The sequence below is a fragment of the Acanthaster planci genome, linkage group LG03 (assembly GCF_054643075.1).
Source record: "Acanthaster planci isolate LZ-2023a linkage group LG03, COTS_SCS, whole genome shotgun sequence".
NCBI classification, from domain to species: domain Eukaryota; kingdom Metazoa; phylum Echinodermata; class Asteroidea; order Valvatida; family Acanthasteridae; genus Acanthaster; species Acanthaster planci.
In genome coordinates, this window is record NC_141779.1 from 17,986,143 (window position 1) to 18,007,296 (window position 21,154).

At 40.1% G+C, this 21,154-nt stretch overlaps 1 protein-coding gene and 1 pseudogene across 1 annotated transcript in view; one reads left to right on the top strand and one right to left on the bottom strand.

Annotated features, from left to right (window-relative positions):
* Nucleotides 1-15,937, bottom strand: part of LOC110991157 (cytochrome P450 3A56-like) — a 17,844-nt gene extending 1,907 nt beyond the window's left edge. Inside the window, exons 1-12 of the mRNA XM_087134294.1 lie at nucleotides 15,808-15,937; nucleotides 15,499-15,592; nucleotides 11,954-12,009; nucleotides 11,203-11,299; nucleotides 10,351-10,467; nucleotides 5,573-5,661; nucleotides 4,967-5,106; nucleotides 4,255-4,403; nucleotides 2,664-2,789; nucleotides 1,952-2,172; nucleotides 1,326-1,463; nucleotides 575-737 (exon numbers count right to left, since the gene is read on the bottom strand). Of these exons, the coding sequence (XP_086990420.1) occupies nucleotides 575-737; nucleotides 1,326-1,463; nucleotides 1,952-2,172; nucleotides 2,664-2,789; nucleotides 4,255-4,403; nucleotides 4,967-5,106; nucleotides 5,573-5,661; nucleotides 10,351-10,467; nucleotides 11,203-11,299; nucleotides 11,954-12,009; nucleotides 15,499-15,592; nucleotides 15,808-15,884 (1,467 nt within the window). The 5' untranslated portion in view covers nucleotides 15,885-15,937. The remainder of the gene's footprint in view (nucleotides 1-574; nucleotides 738-1,325; nucleotides 1,464-1,951; nucleotides 2,173-2,663; nucleotides 2,790-4,254; nucleotides 4,404-4,966; nucleotides 5,107-5,572; nucleotides 5,662-10,350; nucleotides 10,468-11,202; nucleotides 11,300-11,953; nucleotides 12,010-15,498; nucleotides 15,593-15,807) is intronic.
* A 155-nt stretch (nucleotides 15,938-16,092) lies between these two features.
* On the top strand, nucleotides 16,093-20,548 carry LOC147799700 (uncharacterized; annotated as a pseudogene).
* Nucleotides 20,549-21,154: the final 606 nt, after the last annotated feature.

Sequence of the window (21,154 nt, forward strand, 5' to 3'; positions counted from 1 at the left end):
TTGATTTTGATCCTTGGTGGTTTCTTTTGATACTCAGACTTTATCTGATCCATTCGATTTATCTTGGAAGCTGCTGCCAATGAGAACATTGGCAGGAACCAAGTGACCTTGTCATCCAAAAACGCCAACATTGTTCAGCTGGAAATGACTGCAGCAACAGGTTGAGATGCAGAATGAAATATTAAGTCAATAGTGGCAACATTATTAGGTTATTAATCCTCCATGCTCCAAAAGTCTTCTTGAGAATGTGGCTTTCTTGGTGTAGTGTGGAATTTGAACTTCATGAAAAACCAGATTTGCTGACAGTACTGCACATGGCATAATGCCAATTGCAGTAGAATTGCATCGATGCAACTTTTGAAATACTGTCTACTTACGTGAACTTCAAAATGAATGCAAGATGTGGAAACTTTGTGACAAATAAAACTCAATATAGGCTACACAACTCACAGAGAGCCATAGGTCAGTAGCATTGTGACAACCAGCTAAAGATGCAGAAAGGTGGGAGTCCATTAGAGGATATTGGATTTGAAAGGAGTGCCTGGATTTCATGGGACACTGGTCCCCAACTCACCGGTGTTTCAGTGCACGTCTCAAAGCGGTATTTCTGAAACACTCGGGTCAGGAAGACTTTGGCGAGAATCGTTGTGAATTTCACAGCGATGCAGATGCGCGGACCCGCACCAAAGACGATCCATCCAAGAGGATTGATGGATTCCTTGTTCTCAGGGCTGAACCTGAAGGTGGGAAGAAAAAAATCAAACCTCACTGGAAGAAATTTACTGGGTATAATTCAGCAAGCGTTTGAAGTATCTGGAAACATGATGGCATCCACTGCCACATCTTTACTGGTCGCATAAATTGTATTTTGGACTGTTGACATGCTTTCTCAGTAGTCTCATTGGATGCAAGAAGTTGTAATTGAACAATGACGTGACGCATGTCAATGTTTCTATGATTGCCATATAAGATGGCATATCCCGTGCACACACAATGTTCATGTGCACTGTCTCCCAACACTTCCAAACCCTCGCATTTCTGTCACAGAATACTAGTGAAACAGTAAGTCCTTACCGGCATCATTGGGCAGGTTTGATCAGTGACAATTTGTAAAGCACTGGTCTATTTTGCCTGGTGTGTGGTCTATATATTCCATGCATAGGTTACCGGTCATAATCGATCATTGGTTGACAATTTGTCACTAATCGACCTCACCCCTAAGAGTAGAGCACTGGGTTTAGGGTGAAGGCAGAAATGTCCTGTTTTGTAAGCTTATTTTCTCTGCTATTTCCTTTCTTAGGTATTGAAATCATGGTCATATTTACCGCTCAGGGTCAAATTTATCTGGATCCTGCCAGATCTCGGGGTCACGTTGAATAGGACAAAATGGTATGTTGACGAGGAGGTCCTTCTTCAGAGTGTAGTTGCCGTACTTCACAGTTTCCAAGCAGACACGGTCAGCTCTGTCAGGCCAAGACAAGTCATGTAATGCACAGCAATCTCTTGACGTTAGATTTATAAAGTTTGTCAAAACTGACTTTGCCAAAACAGTGTTGCTGTTTTCAAATTTTTCCTTTAATATGAGGAACACCCTCTATAAATGTGCACTCAGGAGACAGAAACAATAGACCACTCGAGTGCACTCTCTGTTTTTGCCTACAACTTGTATGGGTGGCCAAAGTTTGCAGAAATATCAACTTTGGTTGTTTTTTTTAGTTTACCTTCCATTCATGCTAAATGGATATCTGTGGCATTGATTTTAAATTGGATTGTATTTTCTCTTGGTATTTAGTAGGACGTGTTTTACTATCTGGTATTTTGTTGGCTGTGTTTGGGATTTTTAATGTTTTGAATTATTCTTTTACTTGTGACTGATGGCCAACCATCATTTTAGCAGCCACATTTAGAAAAAAAACGATGTCAAAAGAACAGACCCTATTACATAACTCACAGTATGGTTGGCGGGTACATGCGGAAAGACTCCTGTATGACCATTTCCAAGTAGGTCATTTTGCTCATTGTTTCGTAGTTGATGTCTTCAGGAGTTGGTGCAATCCTGTCGATTTCTTCAATCATCTTGTCCTGCACTTCAGGACTGAGGGCCAGCTGATAGGTGGTGCATATCAGGAACGTTGAGGTGGCTTCATTGCCACCTGTCAGTAGAGTCACGTTCTGTACAGGAGAGAGGGAAGTGCCCATAACTTTGTTCTCTGTATCACTCTAGCCTATATCTGTTCGTTTTGCAAGCCAGTCTACCTTGCTTCAAAACAGAGACTTCTCGCATAGTTTTGAGGAATCTGAGGGCAAGCCTCTAAACCTGGGTTGGACTAAACCCTGGGCAAACCCATGACACCGCCCCCCCTCCCCAGGTTGAAATTTGGGTTTTCAACCCGCATTGTTTCACACTTAGTTCCTGCAATCCGAGTTTATCCAGGCCGCAGCACAAACAATTTTCAACCCTGGTTGAAAAATCTCAACCCTAGTCCAGAGTAGGGTTGAGTTAAACCCAGTTGAAGTCATGCCGGGGGTTGATGCAGGCACAGGCTTGAAAAGTTTTCAAGCATGAATTGTTGCCAGTTTTCAACCCTGCCTCAGCTCTGCATCAGCCCCCGAGGTTACAGGGACACAGATATTATTATGGGATACAATAGGAAAAAACTTACCGCGCTAAGAAACTCTTTGTAAGAGAGCTTCTTGGGTTTACCGGCATTCTGCTCTGACTCCTCTGCAGTTGAAACGTGACCAGGAAGCTCTGTGTTCTTTAAGTACATTTCTGACATGGTTTCATACTGTAAGGTTTGGAAAACAAGGTCAAGTATTAAATGCCAGTGTAATTGCAGTTTTTTGTCGCAGTGGTAGTGGAACATGATAACATGTTTATACAGTTAGAAGTCTTGCTGGATTTGATATAACAGGTTGACTGTGGATGGTGAGGTCATCCAAAAGCACAGAGTAAAGGTATTTCAAAAAATACTTGTAGTCATTGTAAAGTACTTGTATAATCATACAGCAAAATTCTTGAAGTATTCAGTTATTGGTAAAGTGCATTGATCAAATTGGCATTGATCAAATGCCTCGTTATCATCGCCAAAGAAATGGATTGTTTCAAAGGGCTTGGTGGTCACAGGATGGTACTCCACCACACAGGAGGAGAACGGTTACAGAGCGCCTGACAAAACTGTTTGATAACTGTGTGATTGCATTGCATCGGCCTGTGGAATGGCCACAAAGATCGCCCGACCTAACGCCATTGGACTTTTTCCTGTGGGGACATTTGAAGTCCAAGGTTTTTGTTTCTCCACCAGCGGAGCTGGATGACCTTGAAGGAAGGATCACTGTCGAGATCAATGCTCTCAGGCAAAACAGAGCAATGATCAGGCATGCTGTCGCTAACATGCAGAGAAGGGCACGAATCTGTGTGGAATGAAATGGTGGTCACGTGGAGGACTAAATGGGTGAAATAAATGATTTTATTGAAGCACACATTCCATACTTGCTTTTCTGGACTTTTGTTCCAATTCTGAACAAAGCAAGTGTTTGCGCAAGCCAATTTTTGAGCGATTTAGGAAAATAGCTCCTGGTCACTCAGGCATGAAAATCTGTTCATGGTCACAAGTTTAATAACAGCATGATACTCGAATCAACCCATGTAGGAGAAGAGATTGTCGCAAAAAGTTCACATTTTTATTTTGCAGTCAATTTTCTGACTGTAATTTTTTTTTTGATACACCCCGTATTTCTAATCCTGTTTCACGGGTACAATATTTGGGTGTACAGAGCTGTAACTAGGTGACCGTGGCAAGTACCCTTGTGGTCACCAGTATGTTTTGACAATGAACATTATACTTTTAACCGAAATTTTGTCTTGCTTCGGCAAATTATTATCTTGCTTCGATGAGTTATTTTCTTGCTTGGTGAGTTATTATGTTGCTTCGGCAACTTACTGGAAGACATTTGCCTCCTTGGGAAACCCACATTGCAAAGGGAAAGTGAAACCAATTGGGCTTCATGTGCACAAGCAAACATTGTGTGTGTGAGTTCCAACGTCGTGTTTATGAGTTTCAACGTCGTGTTTGTGAATTGCAAACGTCGTGTGTGTGAGTTGGAACATCGTGTTTGTGAGTGGACATTCCATGGATCATCTGCATGATTTTTTCCCCTTGATAAAACAGGATTATCAAACCAAAAATATACAACACATGAACATTTCGGTTTGGTTGTTCGTGTCCTCGTGCTTGTCTCTGCAATACCCACCCTATTGGGACCTTTGCCCTGACGTTGTCGTATTTGGTTGTCTCCTGAGAAGGAATCCTCTATGGTTTTCTTGAAGAAATCAATGGCGTCTTTTGGGAAGATGTTAGATCCCATCAGTTCGAAGAGTGGGGCCAGTGACGGGAACATAACTGTAATTAACAGGTTGGGAGGGGGATTAATAGGGAGAAGACAGCCTGGTCGGGGTTGAGCCACAAGTATGGTGTACTAGAATTTGGAAGTGATAGCAAGGTCTGAAGAGTGTCTTTACATAACATTTTTTTTACATTTGGGCCAGAACTCATGCAGGAAGAAGCCTTTTGATCATAGATAGATGCAGTCAATATTGACTTCAACAGCTTCAAGACAGTGTTCTCACCACAAGATTAAAAATACGTAAGGACTGTAAAATTCAGAGCGAAAATCAGGTTGAAGTTAGATTGTCATACGTGTACTTAATGAAGAGACACAATTCAAATGGAACTCGAACAAAAGAAATCTCAATCGGTTCCAAATAAATAAATGCCAGTCTGATTCATGTTGTCCCTGGTTTCAGCCGGAGGCAGTGAATGTTTTACTTGAAAAGATCACTTTCCACGCCTCCCAGATAGTTGAAAATAAGCAAGTGTATTCTTATTCCATTCCTTTCAGCACCGCCCCAGCTACACCGAAACTTTGTGTAGTGCTTTTCTTCCATATCCATGCAAATTCTCACTTGGAATAAGCGTGAAAAGCCTGGGCTGGAATGCTTTCTCCACCTTGGTCACAAATGGATGATCAAGATCGGTCTGACACTGGATATCCAGACCATATATGATGGCAATGATGGTCTGCACGAAGAATCCTAGATACACCCTGTGAGGATATAAATTAAGGCAATTTCATTTACAGGTCAATAAAGCCCATGGAATTAGCTGAAACCACTCCATCAAACTCCCATTCCTTAATACCTTGAAGAAAATGTTGCTCTTTATGCTGTAATTGCCAAATTTTATTGTGCTTTCAATGAGAAGAAAATTGATTTTGATCCTTGGTGGTTTCTTTTGATACTCAGACTTTATCTGATCCATTCGATCTTGGAAGCTGCTGCCAATAAGAACATTGCCAGGAACCAAGTGACCTTGTCATCCAAAAACGCCAACATTGTTCAGCTGGAAATGACTGCAGCAACAGGTTGAGATGCAGAATGAAATATCAAGTCAATAGTGGCAACATTATTAGGTTGTTAATCCTCCATGCTCCAAAAGTCTACAGAATACTTTGAAAGGTTCCAAGATTTCCATTCCGTATTCTTTGTTCTTGGACTTTTAAACCTACTTACTTCTTCGTGTCAAGGGCTTGGTTTCTGACATAAGCCTTTTCCATGTTAACCAGGAGAGGGCCACAGCAGTCATTAAATATTTCCACCATCTAAATTAGAAAAAAAAGACATCTTATCTCCACAAATTAGCATGTAACTTAAAAGGCCTATACAGTGACTTTTTCGTAACAATTTTTTTTTCGAATTTCTACTCCTCGTAAATGTATGAGAACTACTTTACATGCTTTTGTTGTTTATTGTACTTAACTGCACTTTTTAAAAAACTTATATAAATTTACCCAGCTTCTCTAGGCAAATGAGGGGACTGTTGATGTGATGCTATTCTGGGATCAAAACTTCGTTAACATCTAAGATCTAAGAAAAGTGAAAATATTGTTTTATCCTTAAATAAATAAGTTAACTGATAAAAAGAACATAATAAACACGATGGGAACGGTTATAAAAGACTTGGTTGTTCATAAAAAGAGTCAATAAAGACAATATTGATGAATAAAGACAATGTAGACGAAGATTAAACATCCCGATTTGTAAATAAATCATTACGTTATAAATTGAAGATGTGTCTCGACTGTCTAGCCAAGCAAAAAAAATGGGCAACGTGTGAACATAACAGATATCGGAAAACTGTTTCTTTTGTGACAAGGGCATCGTTACCTGTTGCCATAAAAAACCCTAAAGATGAATGCGCAGCGTAAAAACAAATATAAAACATGAAGTGATTTTAACCCCCAAATCAAATTGATTTGGGGTTCAGTTTTATTCTACCAATTATGGCAATTACCGAGCCGGCGGTAAATCGGTATTTTTGGGTACCACTTGAAGCTCTTCTCTCACAAAAGAACGCTTGGGTCCGTCGAGCAAATAGTACAGCGTTGGCTGCGTTGTCACCTTTTACCGTTGATTCGTTTGAACTGACTCGTGCGTTTCTCGATTTGATACACGTCCACGCTCCAAATGGGGTCAGTTGCGTCTGAAGGCAACTCTGTCCGCTCACTTTGCTTGCTGGGTTTGGTTGCCAAAGGTAACTGTTTCATTTGATCTTGTTTCAGGGCATCTACAGGACTTGCATCTATCAAGCGGGTCTTTTCTTCGTTTAGAGCTTTTACGACTTGGGGCAGACGCTCCACCAATTCCACGTTTCGCATAACCGACGCACAACATTTCCTGCGCGTACTGATGTCAAAGCAGTCGTCCGGCCAACGTTCCATTGAACCGTTCTACGATCCCTTGCGATCAATGGACACCTGGCCGATGGAAACAGAGACAACCGAGGAACAACCCACGACTCCTCCAGCCCCACCCTTGAGTCCAGTGAAAACTCACGTGGAGAAAGTTACGAAAATCAAAAACAGTAAACGCCTCGAAGAAGGGAGGCGTTTGGCAGAATATAACAAGCTAATGAGCAACAACGTCAGCGAGCCCGAATCGATGGAAACCAAAACCGAGAACGACTTTTTTAAAAAAAAGAAGCCTGTCCAAAACCCAACGCTAATCAAAACATCGAGCGCGCCTGCATCGGATACTTTAGAGATGGAGTAAATTAAAAATCGTTATACAATGTGTCTAAAAAAAAGGTAATCCCACTTAAAGGGGTTATTGTAGCCAGACTATTTGTTTACCAGCAAAAAAAACATTGTTTCATCTTAAAGCCGAAGCTTTACGCCTTTCAGTGAAACCTTGGGTAGCATTCCAGGGTCACGCATCATGGAGCACCGTTGTCTTGAAATTGTGGTGCAAAAATGCAGTTGCTTCACTTTCCTCCTGAACAAAATCGACACAGATGCGTGTTCTTTTTTAAATTCCAGGATTTTATTCCTGTTAAGCATGGTTTGCTCCATGGATTTTATTCACGATTATGTGTAAAACACCTAACAGCCGAAGTTTGTATGATTTTCTCTCATGGGCAAGACCCTTCACATGTCCACCTCCTGAATCCTTTCACGCAAATCCTTTATGTTGTGGGGAGGGGTGCTGGAAACTCTGTTCTTCTCATCATGACCCCACAAAAAGAAGTCGCAGGGGTTGAGGTCTCGTGAACTTGGGGCCATTCAGTGGGGTGGTTCAAAGCAATCATGCGTTCGTGAAAGAGTTCGTGGAGGCGATTTCGAACAGCGATGAGACGATGGGCTGGTGCACCATCTTGAGCCCACCACACATAACGGAACATTCCATTTTGCCCTCGCTGGAAGTGGATCTTCATCTGTGGCACAACCTCTTCGTTGATCATTTGAAGATAGGCCTGACCACTGACATTTCGCTCAAAGAAAAATGGACCAATGATCACGCCATTGCCACACAGTCCAACCCAGACAGTCACTTTCGCTCCGCTCATCTTTGTCTCGAAGTTGAACACTGGTGGTTGCCCAGCTGGGGCGTACTGAACAACATTGTGGGTGTTGACCTCACCATTCATTTCAAACGCAGCCACGTCTCCGATCAAGAAGTTGCGAAGAAATCTGGGATTTCTCTCACACCACTCAAGAAGCCACTCACAAGAAGTCTGTCTTCTATAAGATCAGCAGGCAGAAGTTCATGACGGATGTGGACGCAGAACGGATGTAAGTGAATTAAGGTCGTGATGAGTGATCTGATTAAAAGTGGCGTGGCTCAGTCCTTTGGGTGGTCAATCAGTTGCTGTCGTACGGCAGCGATGTTTTCCTGAGATGTCGCCGTCCTTGGCCTTCCTGAACGTCCTTTGTTGCGGTTGAGGCTGGTTCCGTGTGCTTCATACTTTCTCACATTGGCCTAGATTGTTTTCTTTGCTGGTGGTTCTCAGTCTGGGAATGCCTCTCGAAAGGTATCCTGTGTAGCCTGCAAACTTCTGGTTTCATGCCATTTCTCAACCACAAAAGATTCTCTGTTCTGCCGTTAGCTGCACCATTGTGACAACCAGAATGGCCAGAATGATATCGGTTCAAAAGTGAAGCAACTGCATTTTTGCACCACAATTTCAAGACAATGGTGCTCCATGATGGCGACGATAACGAGGCATTTGATCAATGACTGGAACGATGTTGGCATTGATCACTTTGTAAGTACATGTCACCGTTCATGTTGTTGCAAAAGAAGAATGGACCAATAATGCTCCCGTTCCCAATCAAACCTAACCAAACTGTCAGCTTATGTCTGTCATCACTGCGTTGATAGTCAAAATCAAGTGGTCGCTGGCCACGGGGACGATATTCTGTGATGTTGTGGGTACTCACAGAAGCATTTAAGGCAAATTCGGACTCATCTCCAATAATCAAATCTTCATAGAAGCGTGCATGTTGGCCAAGGAGCCACTGGCAAAACTATAACCGTCACAGATGATCACGTGGAAGAAGCTGGTGTCGTTTAACCATTTGGTATGGGTGGAAGCGTAAATACAAGCGACTAATTCTGTTGAATGTAGCAGAGGGTAGTCCAAGTCCATTACGACGACAGCTCAACTCTGGGCTCTTTGCCCGACTCGCAAGATGGCGTCTGTTCCCCGTCAAAATTGTGCTCCGTTAACGATTCGACTTTTCCCCTTCGGCTTCTTCTAAAAAGCCTTTTATAAAACGCACTTTTAGAGCGGTACTGAGTTTAAAATTACGATGTTGTCACCAAATTCGTTTTACGGTGTTATAAATTCACACGCGAAAGTGGTCATAAAAATGTATTGCGCGGATGTTTGCACGAGTAAAGTTTTCATAATACGTGTTTTCTCGGATCGCTCGGGAATAATCTTCTTTGGTAGCTTGACGACGGCGACCCGTGGGTGTGACTTCGAAACGATATAAACTCGCCAAATTAGTTAAATAATCCAACTGTAAGGAGTTTTTTAACGCGATACAAAACGTCTTATGGCACTTAGATATTCTTTTTTGGTGCGAATTCTAACGGTGATGTAAATCGACAGAGGGAACGGTGTTGATGTATTGGATATAATCTCGCAATCGTTCTTATGTCCAAGATCAATAATTTGACGCTAATAATATTGGCATGTTAACTTTGATATAACGATATCATTTTATAAAACTTATTAATTAAAGGATAAAACAATATCTTCACTTTTCTTAGATGTAAAAGAAGTTTGGATTCGGTTTTGATTCAGGTTTTTTATTCGGTTTTTGTTTTGGTTTTGGCACAGGTTTTGGTTTTACACGTGTTTTTGGTTTGACACATATTTTTTTGGTTTAGCACGGTTTTTTGGTTTGAGTTGACGTTCGAGTCGTGACATGGTGGGTCTTGATTTGATTTAGTAGTCTCTAAATTTTTAAACGGATTCTGATTGAAATGATTGGAAAAAATGAAATTTAAAAAATGCACCAGATGCACCATTACATATACTATTTTCCCTCGTAATGTCGGTGAAAGATTTCAAAATTTTCTGAACCCAGCGCCGAAAAATTGGCATTTCGCCAGAACGCAATGAATAAAAACAAGTTAGTGCGAAAGACATCACTTTATTGACTCAGAAGGGATTGAGGAAAACGTAAAGGGGGGGGGGTTGATATTGGAATATGATAGAGCCATATTTATCAGTTAGAGCTTTTCTTTTATAACTCTCCAGCCCTTGTTCCCGGGTTCCATATTTCATCTTTCTTCTCATAAGAAACGTATACCAGGTAAGATATGGGACGGAGTGGTACCACCCCTTACCTGTCCAATCCCCATACACACTCTACACTATTGTTACCTAACACCCCCCTGGAAGTCTGTAAAGAATTCCTGAGATTCCGATTAAACAATGACCAACAAAGGCGGGGGGGGTTCCCTCCGTCCCATATCTTGCGTTAAATGAAGAAATGTACCTGCTTCAGTTTACTTGTGGTAAAAGAAGGCGTGACGATGGCGCGAACTTCTCTCCATCGTTGTCCTTTCATATACAATAACGTATTGTCCAACGGAAAACCAACAGCTGGAATGTCCTATTGTTATCCAACCAAATTATAAAGACGTTACCGTACGAAGAATGAGAGTACAATACCCCGAAGAACCGCCACTCGCGGTACATCAATTACACGGCTTAATTAAACTCTAGGAGTTAGGAACAACTGTTCAGATTATGATTTCCAGTGGCGTGAATTTGTGTTACGAACTGAGGAATGGGGATGGTGGGGGATGACTTGGCCGGCCACGGACATTCGAAAATTGGGGGGGGGGAGTGCTGACACCATATGACACCAGGGGCGATGTTCATTACATTTCTGCAAAACCTTATATCAAAACGGCGTAATTATGTTATGTTGTTGTTGTTTTTTTACTGATTGTGTCGGCCATAATTATTTTTCTCACCACGAAGAGGTGGGGGATGATTCAATAGCCCATCCCCCTGGTCAAATGCAGGCAGATTAAAAACCCCATTCCCCTCAAGATTAAAGTTTACGCTCATGCTAACTTCATACACGAACACGAAGTGTCATTGACTGGGCTTACTTTATTACAGATTTTCCAAATCTGACGAAAATGGGATTTTTCACGTAATTTTGCTGAAAATGATTGTGGCCCACTCCTCTTTTATTTTTAAGTTCCATTGTGACTCAGAAGTGCTTCCAGCTGCGGATTCATGTTGCGAAATGAAAAGCATTTGCATATTTTAAAATATGATCAGATACTATTAATCACATCTCTTTTAATATCAATCACATCTACTGTATCCTCACCCAGTGATGTGGGAACTTGCTAAAGTCGGTCACCAAGACTTTTTTCACGATATCCATGTCCGTCACAAAGAGAATCGGGTAACGAAATTTGTATATTCTGCAAAAATAAAGGGCTTACATCCAGTAAACATTTCGACCAATCGTCTTCTCCTGAAGATTAAATCGACATGGCAAAGGTTTACATTACCGTTCCTGTAATAAAATCCTCCCAACACCAAAAAACATCGTTACCCACCGCATACACCCCACATACTTTACTTCTTCATCATATCACACATCGTATCAGGTAAAATGTTTTTCATCTTCTTTCATTTCCCCGCTAGTTTTGCTGCAAACACTTTCCAATAGAACCTGCAATGTAGCATCAACATCCAGCTCTTTTGAAGTAATATCGGGCGCGCAACATTAACGAGGATGAAATTTCTGAGGTGATACCTAGAGGGATGCACACTCTCATGGGGGGGGGGTGTGCAAGAAAATGGACCGTAGCATGAACTGTAATAGGTTAAAACGGATTTGGGTGCGGATTTCCATAAGTCCTTTTACAAGTCATCATGACCACTCGTAAAGTAACAACATAAACAATAAAAAAGGAATGCTTTAATGTCATTTCACTTGAACATCTTTTGACAGCTTTAAGTTGAAAACGTTCGATGGACTTACAATGATTTAGCGCAGGGACTTGGGATAGACTTGACTTTATCGGTGATCGAAGTATTTAACTTAACACAACTGGGAAAGTGGATCTCACCCAACAACTTTTCCGTATTTCAAGACGCATTCTTCTGCATAAAGGTTGTTCCCTTTCTGAAATATGAAGGCAATTTATACCATAGCATCATTATAATCAAAATCAGGTCTGTAAGCCGACACCACGTAATCTGTGTGAGGCAGAAAATGTCTGGAAAAAAACTTATTGGTGACATACGAGTTGTCACCAGAAAGTGACCTCACTGTACTGAAAATTAGCCTGGGTTTAAATTTTAAAACCAAAGCAGTTTGCAAAGTGCACTACTATCAGATTGGTTGTGTTAACTTGATTTTGTTAAAATAAAATTCTGATTCAGTTTAAGCCTCCATTATATTGGTCAACACATTTTGTTCAGGTAAACCACAAATTAATTTTAATTCCTTGGATTGAGTTTAAACAACCCAATTGTTGGTGTTTCATGTTTTTAACCCTATAAGAGCAAAGGGTCGAAATGCGCCCCCTCAACATTTTCCCGAAATCACCGCAGTACATTTTTTTCTGGAGTCAAGCCTTTAGGAATTTTTAGAGTGACTGTTTTGGGTCATTTTGACACCAATTTTGTAGCAACAAAACATAACGCTCTTGCCAAACGCCAAGCGCGTTTGGCAAGAGCGTTATGTTCTGAGACGGATCAGCCAAAAATATGGAATTCCGTATCTGCCGTTGCCCGTCGCCCGTCGCATTTTGCTTTTTGTTGTGTCCCAATTCGCACGACGGAAAATGGCATGTTTGGAACTGGTAAATTCTGCCATTTACCAGTTCCAAACATGCCATTTTCCGTCGTGCGTCGCCCGTCGTCCGTCGTGCGTCGCCCATCAAATGGGTTGCATAGGACATGCAAAAGCCGTTGTTCAACAAATGACAATGTGATGATTCCATTCACTTCTAAAGATCTTTTCCGAATAAGGCAAGTACAAATCCCACCTGCAAAGCATATACTAGTCACATAATTAATTCCAATAATGCTAGACTACCCCTGCCCCTTGACAAGAAAATATCGCCTCTCTGAGAATTCAACCAAGCGTTTTTTGGGGAAAAACATTTTCAGCAAAAATGTTCCGGCCAACTTATCCACAGTGTTATTCTAATTGCATACTGTAAAAATGTGCCGACTTGTTTTCATCAAATTCCAGAAAGAAATCTGCCAACCGATACAGATATTCTATCTTGTCCTCTCAATTTCACCTTGAAATCCAGAAATACTAGACGTGCTGTGGATAACAAACTGTTTATTAAATGTATTGTTAGGGGGCAATTACCACTTGCTTTAAGTTTCAGAAAATATGACGTGTTGGTTTTTGTGGGTGCGTATGCCATGGTGGATAGACCAATGAGAACAGGTTGTCCAGCACAGCAGCATTATTTATGGGGCTAACAAGTAACGTTACTGTTTAAAAGACTTCTGTGAGCCAACCTGCAACTAAAGTCATGTCTAATTTGGAGTATACAGCAGATTTCATCATAGGTATACCCGCCCTCAAAATAATGTTGAATCAGTTCGTCTCTTATGAAAACTATTAAGGAATCAAACATTGTAAATAATTTATTATTTACATTCCGTTCTGTGGGATATCGTGCAGCGACAGGCAGAAATATCACATAGGCTATAGACCTAAAGTCTGGCTGTTAACGATTAAAGTTACGTCTATAGTAACTAAGTTATCGAGAAAAACAATCTACCGTAACAAAAGTCTATTTTGTTGATTTATTTATGTAACCAAAATAGTGTTATTTCATATACACGTTACTTAGCCGATGTCAGGATATTATTTCTTCTTTCAATTGGAGTTTGGCGCAACTGCAAAAACGAATACATGTACATCTTCTAGTTCTATTGCTAAAATGAGAGTCAGGCATGGTGGATAGATCGAACAAGGACATGTACATGTGAAACGATCAAGGGTCAAAGTTAAAAATACCACTGCGCAATCGTGACAAAAAAACCACGGGCGACGCACGACCAGCGACGCACGACGGGCGACACACGACGGGCGACGCACGACGGGCGACGGACAATGCACGACGGGCGACGCACGACGGCAGATATGGAATTCCATACAAAAATGAAGGCAGTGCTCAATGCACACGGGTTTTTTGTCACGATTGCGCCGTGGTATTTTTAACTTTGAACCTTGATCGTTTCACATGTACATGTCCTTGTTCGATCGATCCACCACGCCTGACTCTCATTTTAGCAATAGAACTAGAAGATGTACATGTATTCGTTTTTGCCGTTGCGCCAAACTCCACTTGAAAGAAGAAATAATATCCTGACATCGGCTAAGTAACGTGTATATGAAATAATACCATTTTGGATACATAAATAAATTAACAAAATAGACTTAGTTACTCTAGACGTTAGGTCTATAGCCTGTGTATTTCTGTCTGTCCCTACACGATAACCCACAGAACGGGATGTAAATAATAAATTATTTACAATGTTTGATTCCTTAATAGTTTTCATAAGAGACGAATTGATTCAACATTATTTTGAGGGCGGGTATACCTATGATGAAATCTGCTGTATACTCCAAATTAGACATGACTTTAGTTGCAGGTTGGCTCACAGAAGTCTTTTAAACAGTAACGTTACTTGTTAGCCCCATAAATAATGCTGATGTGCTGGACAACCTGTTCTCATTGGTCCATCCACCATGGCATACACACCCACAAAACCAACACGTCATATTTTCTGAAACTTAAACCAAGTGGTAATTGCCCCCTAACAATACATTTAATAACAGTTTGTTATCCACAGCACGTTTAGTATTTCTGGATTTCAAGGTGAAATTGAGAGGACAAAATGGAATATCTGTATCGGTTGGCAGATTTCTTTCTGGAATTTGATGAAAACAAGTCGGCACATTTTTACAGTATGCAAATTAGAATAACACTGTGGATAAGTTGGCCAGAACATTTTTGCTGAAAATGTTTTTCCCCAAAAAACACTTGGTTGAATTCTCAGAGAGGCGATATTTTCTTGTTAAGGGGCAGGGGTAGTCTAGCATTATTGACATTAATTATGGGACTAATATATGCTTTGCAGGTGGGATTTGTACTTGCCTTATTCGGAAAAGATCTTTAGAAGTGAATGGAATCATCACATTGTCATTTGTTTAACCCCGGCTTCTGCAGGTCCTATGCAACCCATTTGATCGGCGACGGGCGACACACGACGGACGACGGGCGACGCACGACGGAAAATGGCATGTTTGGAACTGGTAAATGGCAGAATTGGGACACAACAAAAAGCAAAATGCGACGGACGACGGGCGACGGCAGATATGGAATTCCATAGGCAGGCATGTACCCTCAAACTTCAAATGACTTTGACAACGGAAAAATGTATCTGATTGAGTTCAAACTTCGCATTATTTTGTGACGATAAGGAGTGCTTTACATGTGTGCCGAGTTTCAAGAGAGTTGAGTGAGGCACCCCCTGGCTGGCTGCGAGATGCGCTAAAAAATTTTTTATAAGCCGGCCCTTTTAGGGTTAAAGACAACATTTTTTTGCAGTGTAAACATGATATTAACCGCCTACTTACCCTGAACCAATCAATGGCATTACCTACTATTGGGTAGTAAGGGACCACAGGTATGCCCGCTCTTTGGAAGTACTGATGACACCACCAATCATATCTGTAAAAATCAGTCATATGGGTGGAACAGCATCATTTTCTGAAAGTTGGAAGTCATTCTCAGAGAGTCCTTTAGCAATGGAAAACTGAAGACATATTAGCTGGCAGCGCCGAAATGCATTCATGAAAGTGATAAATTCCTAACTGGAGAAGGGAAATAGAATTTCCCTGCTGAACTCTCAGCACTTATTATATGAGAAGAGCTCGACAACTTACATCAAAAAGATGCCAATGGCCCCAATCACAAGGGTCCAAGTGACAGAATAGTAATCTCCAAGTATCCAGTTGGCCATTTTGGTGGGAAATAAACGCCTCCCAACTCCTATATTTGCTGTCTATATCAGGCACTGATTGAGAAGAAGAAGTTCATTACATATTGAACTTGGACCAGAGGGCAGGTTGGGCGCACTATATTTGTCTAAATTATCAGCTTCTACCGTAAATAATATTTTACGGTAGAAGATAATAATACGAGCTTTAAGATGTACGTATATAATATAGGTCACCTCGACGCGGTGATCTAATGCCTAATTGGAAATTATCGAAAATTGAACAATTCATTTCAAAATGTCCTAACATAATGTTATTATGCAATTTCAATCCGGCTCGGAAAAAGGGTCCAGGAAATTGCGTTTCGTGTTTTTTGTTGTTGTTTCGTTTTGTTTTGTTTTGTTTTTTGCATAGCATTGGATTTTCTTATTAGTTTATATATTTCCATATCTTAAATAGAATATTCACACGAGTTTAATATCAAAATAACAGAATTGATATAATCAAAATAACAGAATTGATATACGATAAGAGGATTCCAGATTATAGTATAAGACTATTTTTACAAAATCAGTATCATATAGAATATACGATTGCTATCAAAAATCAAACCGTTTGTCTTCATTATAAAGATGGAAATTTCAATTCTAATTCTGTAAACCCTATGCAATTATTTCAAATGGACATGTACAGTGACCATCTTTCTACCCGTCTCTTCATGGCCCCCACTTTTTTTCCTGAAGTTTTTTCTTTTATACTTTCCATTTATCTCCCGTTTTCTCAATCTTCTTAATTCTGTGTAATTCGTGCTTGTTCTTCTAATGTATGTTTTGCGTTTTTATGATCAATAAAACATAGAAGAGAAAAAAGAAATTCTGCTCCAACTATCTGGACAACGTGGCAACATATTCAATATTTCACTTTTTAAAAATCTTCCCATTTATTCTTTTCTTCTTTATTATTGTTATTATTGTTATTTTTTCGCAGTGAGGGGGTTGGTTGGTCGGTCGCCAGTATAAGATATATTAATTTAAAACCACTTCCTCAAATTGTAGACAGTGAGTCCATGCACAGCCTGTTTGTTGAAGAGCGCCGCTACGCAGCGCTATACGGTCTTTGGTCACGAGTGGGGGAAGGGGCCACGTCAGATATTAGGACAGATATTACTTCAGAAATCTGTAGATTAGAATGTAGTTTTGATAGTTTGGATGACGTAACATGATTCGGAGCTTCCTGCTATGTGTGTCACATGAGCTATGCCCTGGCTATTCAAATGGTGCACCGTGACGTGTGTTATCGTAATGATTCACCGATGCATGATAGTACATAAGTAGCGTCCAAAGCAGCACAGTCCAGTTCAGGCCGCTTGTCACCCTGCTGAGTACGTACTCGTGATCGAAATCTATATTCTGCACTCTTTCGGTAAATTCCTCCATAAAAAATAACATCCTCTTCCGCTTTAGTGCTAATTTTCTTTTTTTAGGCATGCCGAATGCTGACATTTGCTTCAGCTGCAGAAGGCCTGGTCACTGGTCCAGAGAATGCCCATTCAACCTGGACATTGCAGCACCCGCAATCAGCTACACTAGTTTCCACACGAGATATAAACCCTGGCAAGTCCCGATCAACACCATGGCAACCGCAGGCACCGCTCCCATTGCCACCCCAAACCCGGCAGGACAACGCCATGGAACTCCAGGAATCAGCAGTCAGTAGAGACAACGTCCATCATGCGCTAAGATCTTTTCTGCCCATTGTTTCCCACTCCTACCTAAAGCTTTTCACCGACAGCCTAACAGCAGCAAGGATTGTAGAAATAGGCAGTATGAATAACGATCTACAAGACCTAGCCATTAATATTTACAACCTTTGTGTTCAAAACAAAATAAGTCTGGAAGTGCAATGGATTCCTAGATACGAAAATGACCAAGCAGACTTTGTAAGTAGATTAAATGACTGTGATGATTGGATGATATCAAAAGAGATGTTTCAAAAACTCAGTGAAATGTGGGGGCCATTCTCAGTAGATTGTTTTGCCAACTACTATAACAAACAACTTCCCCGTTTTTTCTCCAGGTTTTGGAATCCTGGAACTTCGGGTCTAGATGCCTTTGCACAGAACTGGTTGGGTGAAAATTGTTTGCTAGTGCCACCTGTAGTCTTAATTCCTAGTGCGCTCGATCATATTCAAATGTGTAGAGCTAAAGGAACACTCATCTTTCCTTGGTGGCCGTCCTCTTTTTTTTTTTTTTTGTCTATCCTGTGGTCTAGTTTCACACCTTGGATTAAAGGAATTATGACTATGGATGGCTCGATTGCCTTGGTTCAAGGAAGAAATAAACATTCCTTATTGGGTCCCCGCATTTTAATGGTACAGTCTGTGCAGTACACATAGATTGCCAGTAAATTGAACACATCATCATTTTTCTTGTTTTTCTTTGTCATTAAATAATTTACTCTCAGCCTTTTTGGTCAAACTTTCCTGGCAGTCTTGAGGAAGTGAAGGGACCAATCTTCAACGAAGCTATTTTAGCTGAAGCTCATGGTACTATATATAGTTATTTGTACAACTGTAGAAAATTTTTCGAATGGTTAAAAGAACTAAAAGTTGAAATAAGACTCCCTATTAAGGATGAATTCATTGCTGCTTGTCTTCTTCACAAGAGAACCTCAGCCAAATCCGATAGTGTTATAACTACTGCCGCTGCTGCCATAGAATGGATTTATTCTTCAGTAAATATAAATCCCAACCCGGTTGATTCGCTTATAGTTCAGCAGATTATTATTAGCAGTAGACGTCAACTCCACAAACCCCTCGTGCAAAAAGAACCCACTCCTCTTGAGACCGTAAAAAGAGTTTGTAGATAGATTTGGCAGTCCAGAAAATAACTTGCTTAACCTCATAACAGCTTGTTACGTGGCATTAAAGTTTCCCTTGCTTTTCAGACACGAGGAAATTGTACAACTAAAAGCTAGTCACATTTCTCAATTGCCGGAAGGAAATGGGTTGTCAGTTTCTGTTCCCAGATCTAAAACTGACATTTTTAGTGAAGGCTCAACTGCGATTACTGCTGACACCAACAATGAATACTCTCCCGTCTCCATTTTTAAAGTTCTACTTGTTAAAATGTGACACTAAAATGGGAGATGATGTATTTGTGTTCGCACCACTCTCCGACCATTCCAAACAGAAAGCACACGTTCCTCTGAAGAATAAGCCACTAAGTTACACAAGGTGCACGGGAGCTATTCCTGGATGCATTGAAACAGATTGGGGTGTCCGATCCCAAAAAATATGGCTTGCACAGTTTAGGGTCTGATGGAGCATCGCATTTAGCTAATAAAGGAATTTCAGATGAATTAATTATGCAGCATTGGAGATGGAAAACTACCACAGCCAAAAACAGATATGTTAAAAGAGATTTAGAAATAAGGTTAACAGTTTCTTCTGAATTAAACGACTAAAGAATTATTCTTCCACATGTTGCTTGCTTGTGTTTAATAATGTATTTTCAGCCACAACGGAAGAGTTAAACATCGATACTCAATTGGAAATTTGAAAAATAAGACAACGGTTAGAGATGATTTTCATTTTGATTAAGTGTACAAGTAGAGATATTCTATGCCTTACAAAGATCCAAGTAGCTTAAAAGAAAAGAGATCAGTTAATTGGAATAATTATTAACTAGACTCCTTTGTCATCGATGTAGGCCTATGTCAGTTTATTAATATATTTATTTCATCGTTGAGGGTTGTAGCGTGATTGGCTTGCACTTATATTATGTTCACGCATTACTAATTTACTCAGCTTAATTGATACTACAATTACATGTATTTATATAGAGTTTTATCGAATGATACTTATCTGTTTGTTACCTCTGATCAGCAAGTTATTTTATGTAAGTTGAGAGAGTTTCCGGGTGAAACCCGAAGGGCTTTTTTTTACAGCCATGATTCATGTGAATGAGTGAGGAGACAACAGTAATTTCGCTTGATACATGATTTAACCTGGTCCATAATATTTCTGCCTTCCGGTGATGTTTCTAGAGCAGTGTTATGCGGACAAAGTAAAAAGAAAGCATGCCCCAGAAAAAAAGTCATCAAAACTTTTTATAATTTGTAGCTATCCCTTAATTAAATCCCGTGGGCGATTTTTTTTGTTATAAATGCTTTCTTAGCGGAAACATTTTGTTCAATTTAAATTGTTAGTTGACGTCTATCTACAAATTCCACTGTGACGTGTTGCTGAAAAGGTCTTGCAGTCAGTGTATTTTATTTCTTTTATTAATAGTTACCTTTGTGACATACACACCGATCGCATTTATATCAATATGATATGATGTCTGATTGCATTCTTTGGCTCGTGAAAAACAAACAAACATAGGAAACTACTTGTCGATATAATGATTTCTAGTTTGAATCAACCTGAAAACACTGTCTATAATTTGGTATACATTAGTACACTACATACGCAATAAACATACATGTACCTTATCATTTATGCTATTTATACCATAATTTTGTTTACTTAACGTCTTCCTCATACTTATAATTTACCGATAACTTAAATTCACGATACTTACTTTTATTTATTACTTACTACTGTTACTATTATTACCGTTTACTTACTATTTTTAATTATAAAAATAAAAATAATAATAACAAATCATACATGTATATTGCAAAATGATGTTGACCCTGTGTGCTATTTTGTGTGTGGTTGTTTCTCGATCCTGTGTCAAATTGAAATAAAGTTTTTATCTGTAACAAATAAAGTTCATTCGCAAATAGAGCTTAAGGCATGCAGACAAGTGTTTATTTTACGTGTTCTCGTGATTGTTTTTCAAACATCGACCCGAATAGGTTTGTGTAAAAATATACCCTTTGTCTTCAGTGGACTTTGACGCAGCTGATTAACTTTAACGATAGAAGTAATTCGCAACAGTATACCTCCGTCTTGAATTACTGTGCGATCTTTGTACGGTGGTGCGATCCTTATCCCTCCTCTTTAGTCATTCACAGAGAAGAAGAATCAACCAGCAACGGAATGCAATCCGAAATGGCAGTTAAACAACTGCCGGACATACGCACGTCAAAAAACAAACAAACAAACAAACAAACAAACAACCCAACAACCCCCCCCCCAACACCCAACAAACTAACTAACTAACTAACTAACAAACTAACAAATCATTAACTTTCGGCGTAATTGTAAACAATTGTAACCAGTGGCGGGCATAAACAACATCGATAAAAAGTTCAAACTACAAAAGACGTCCACGCTTCTCAATAA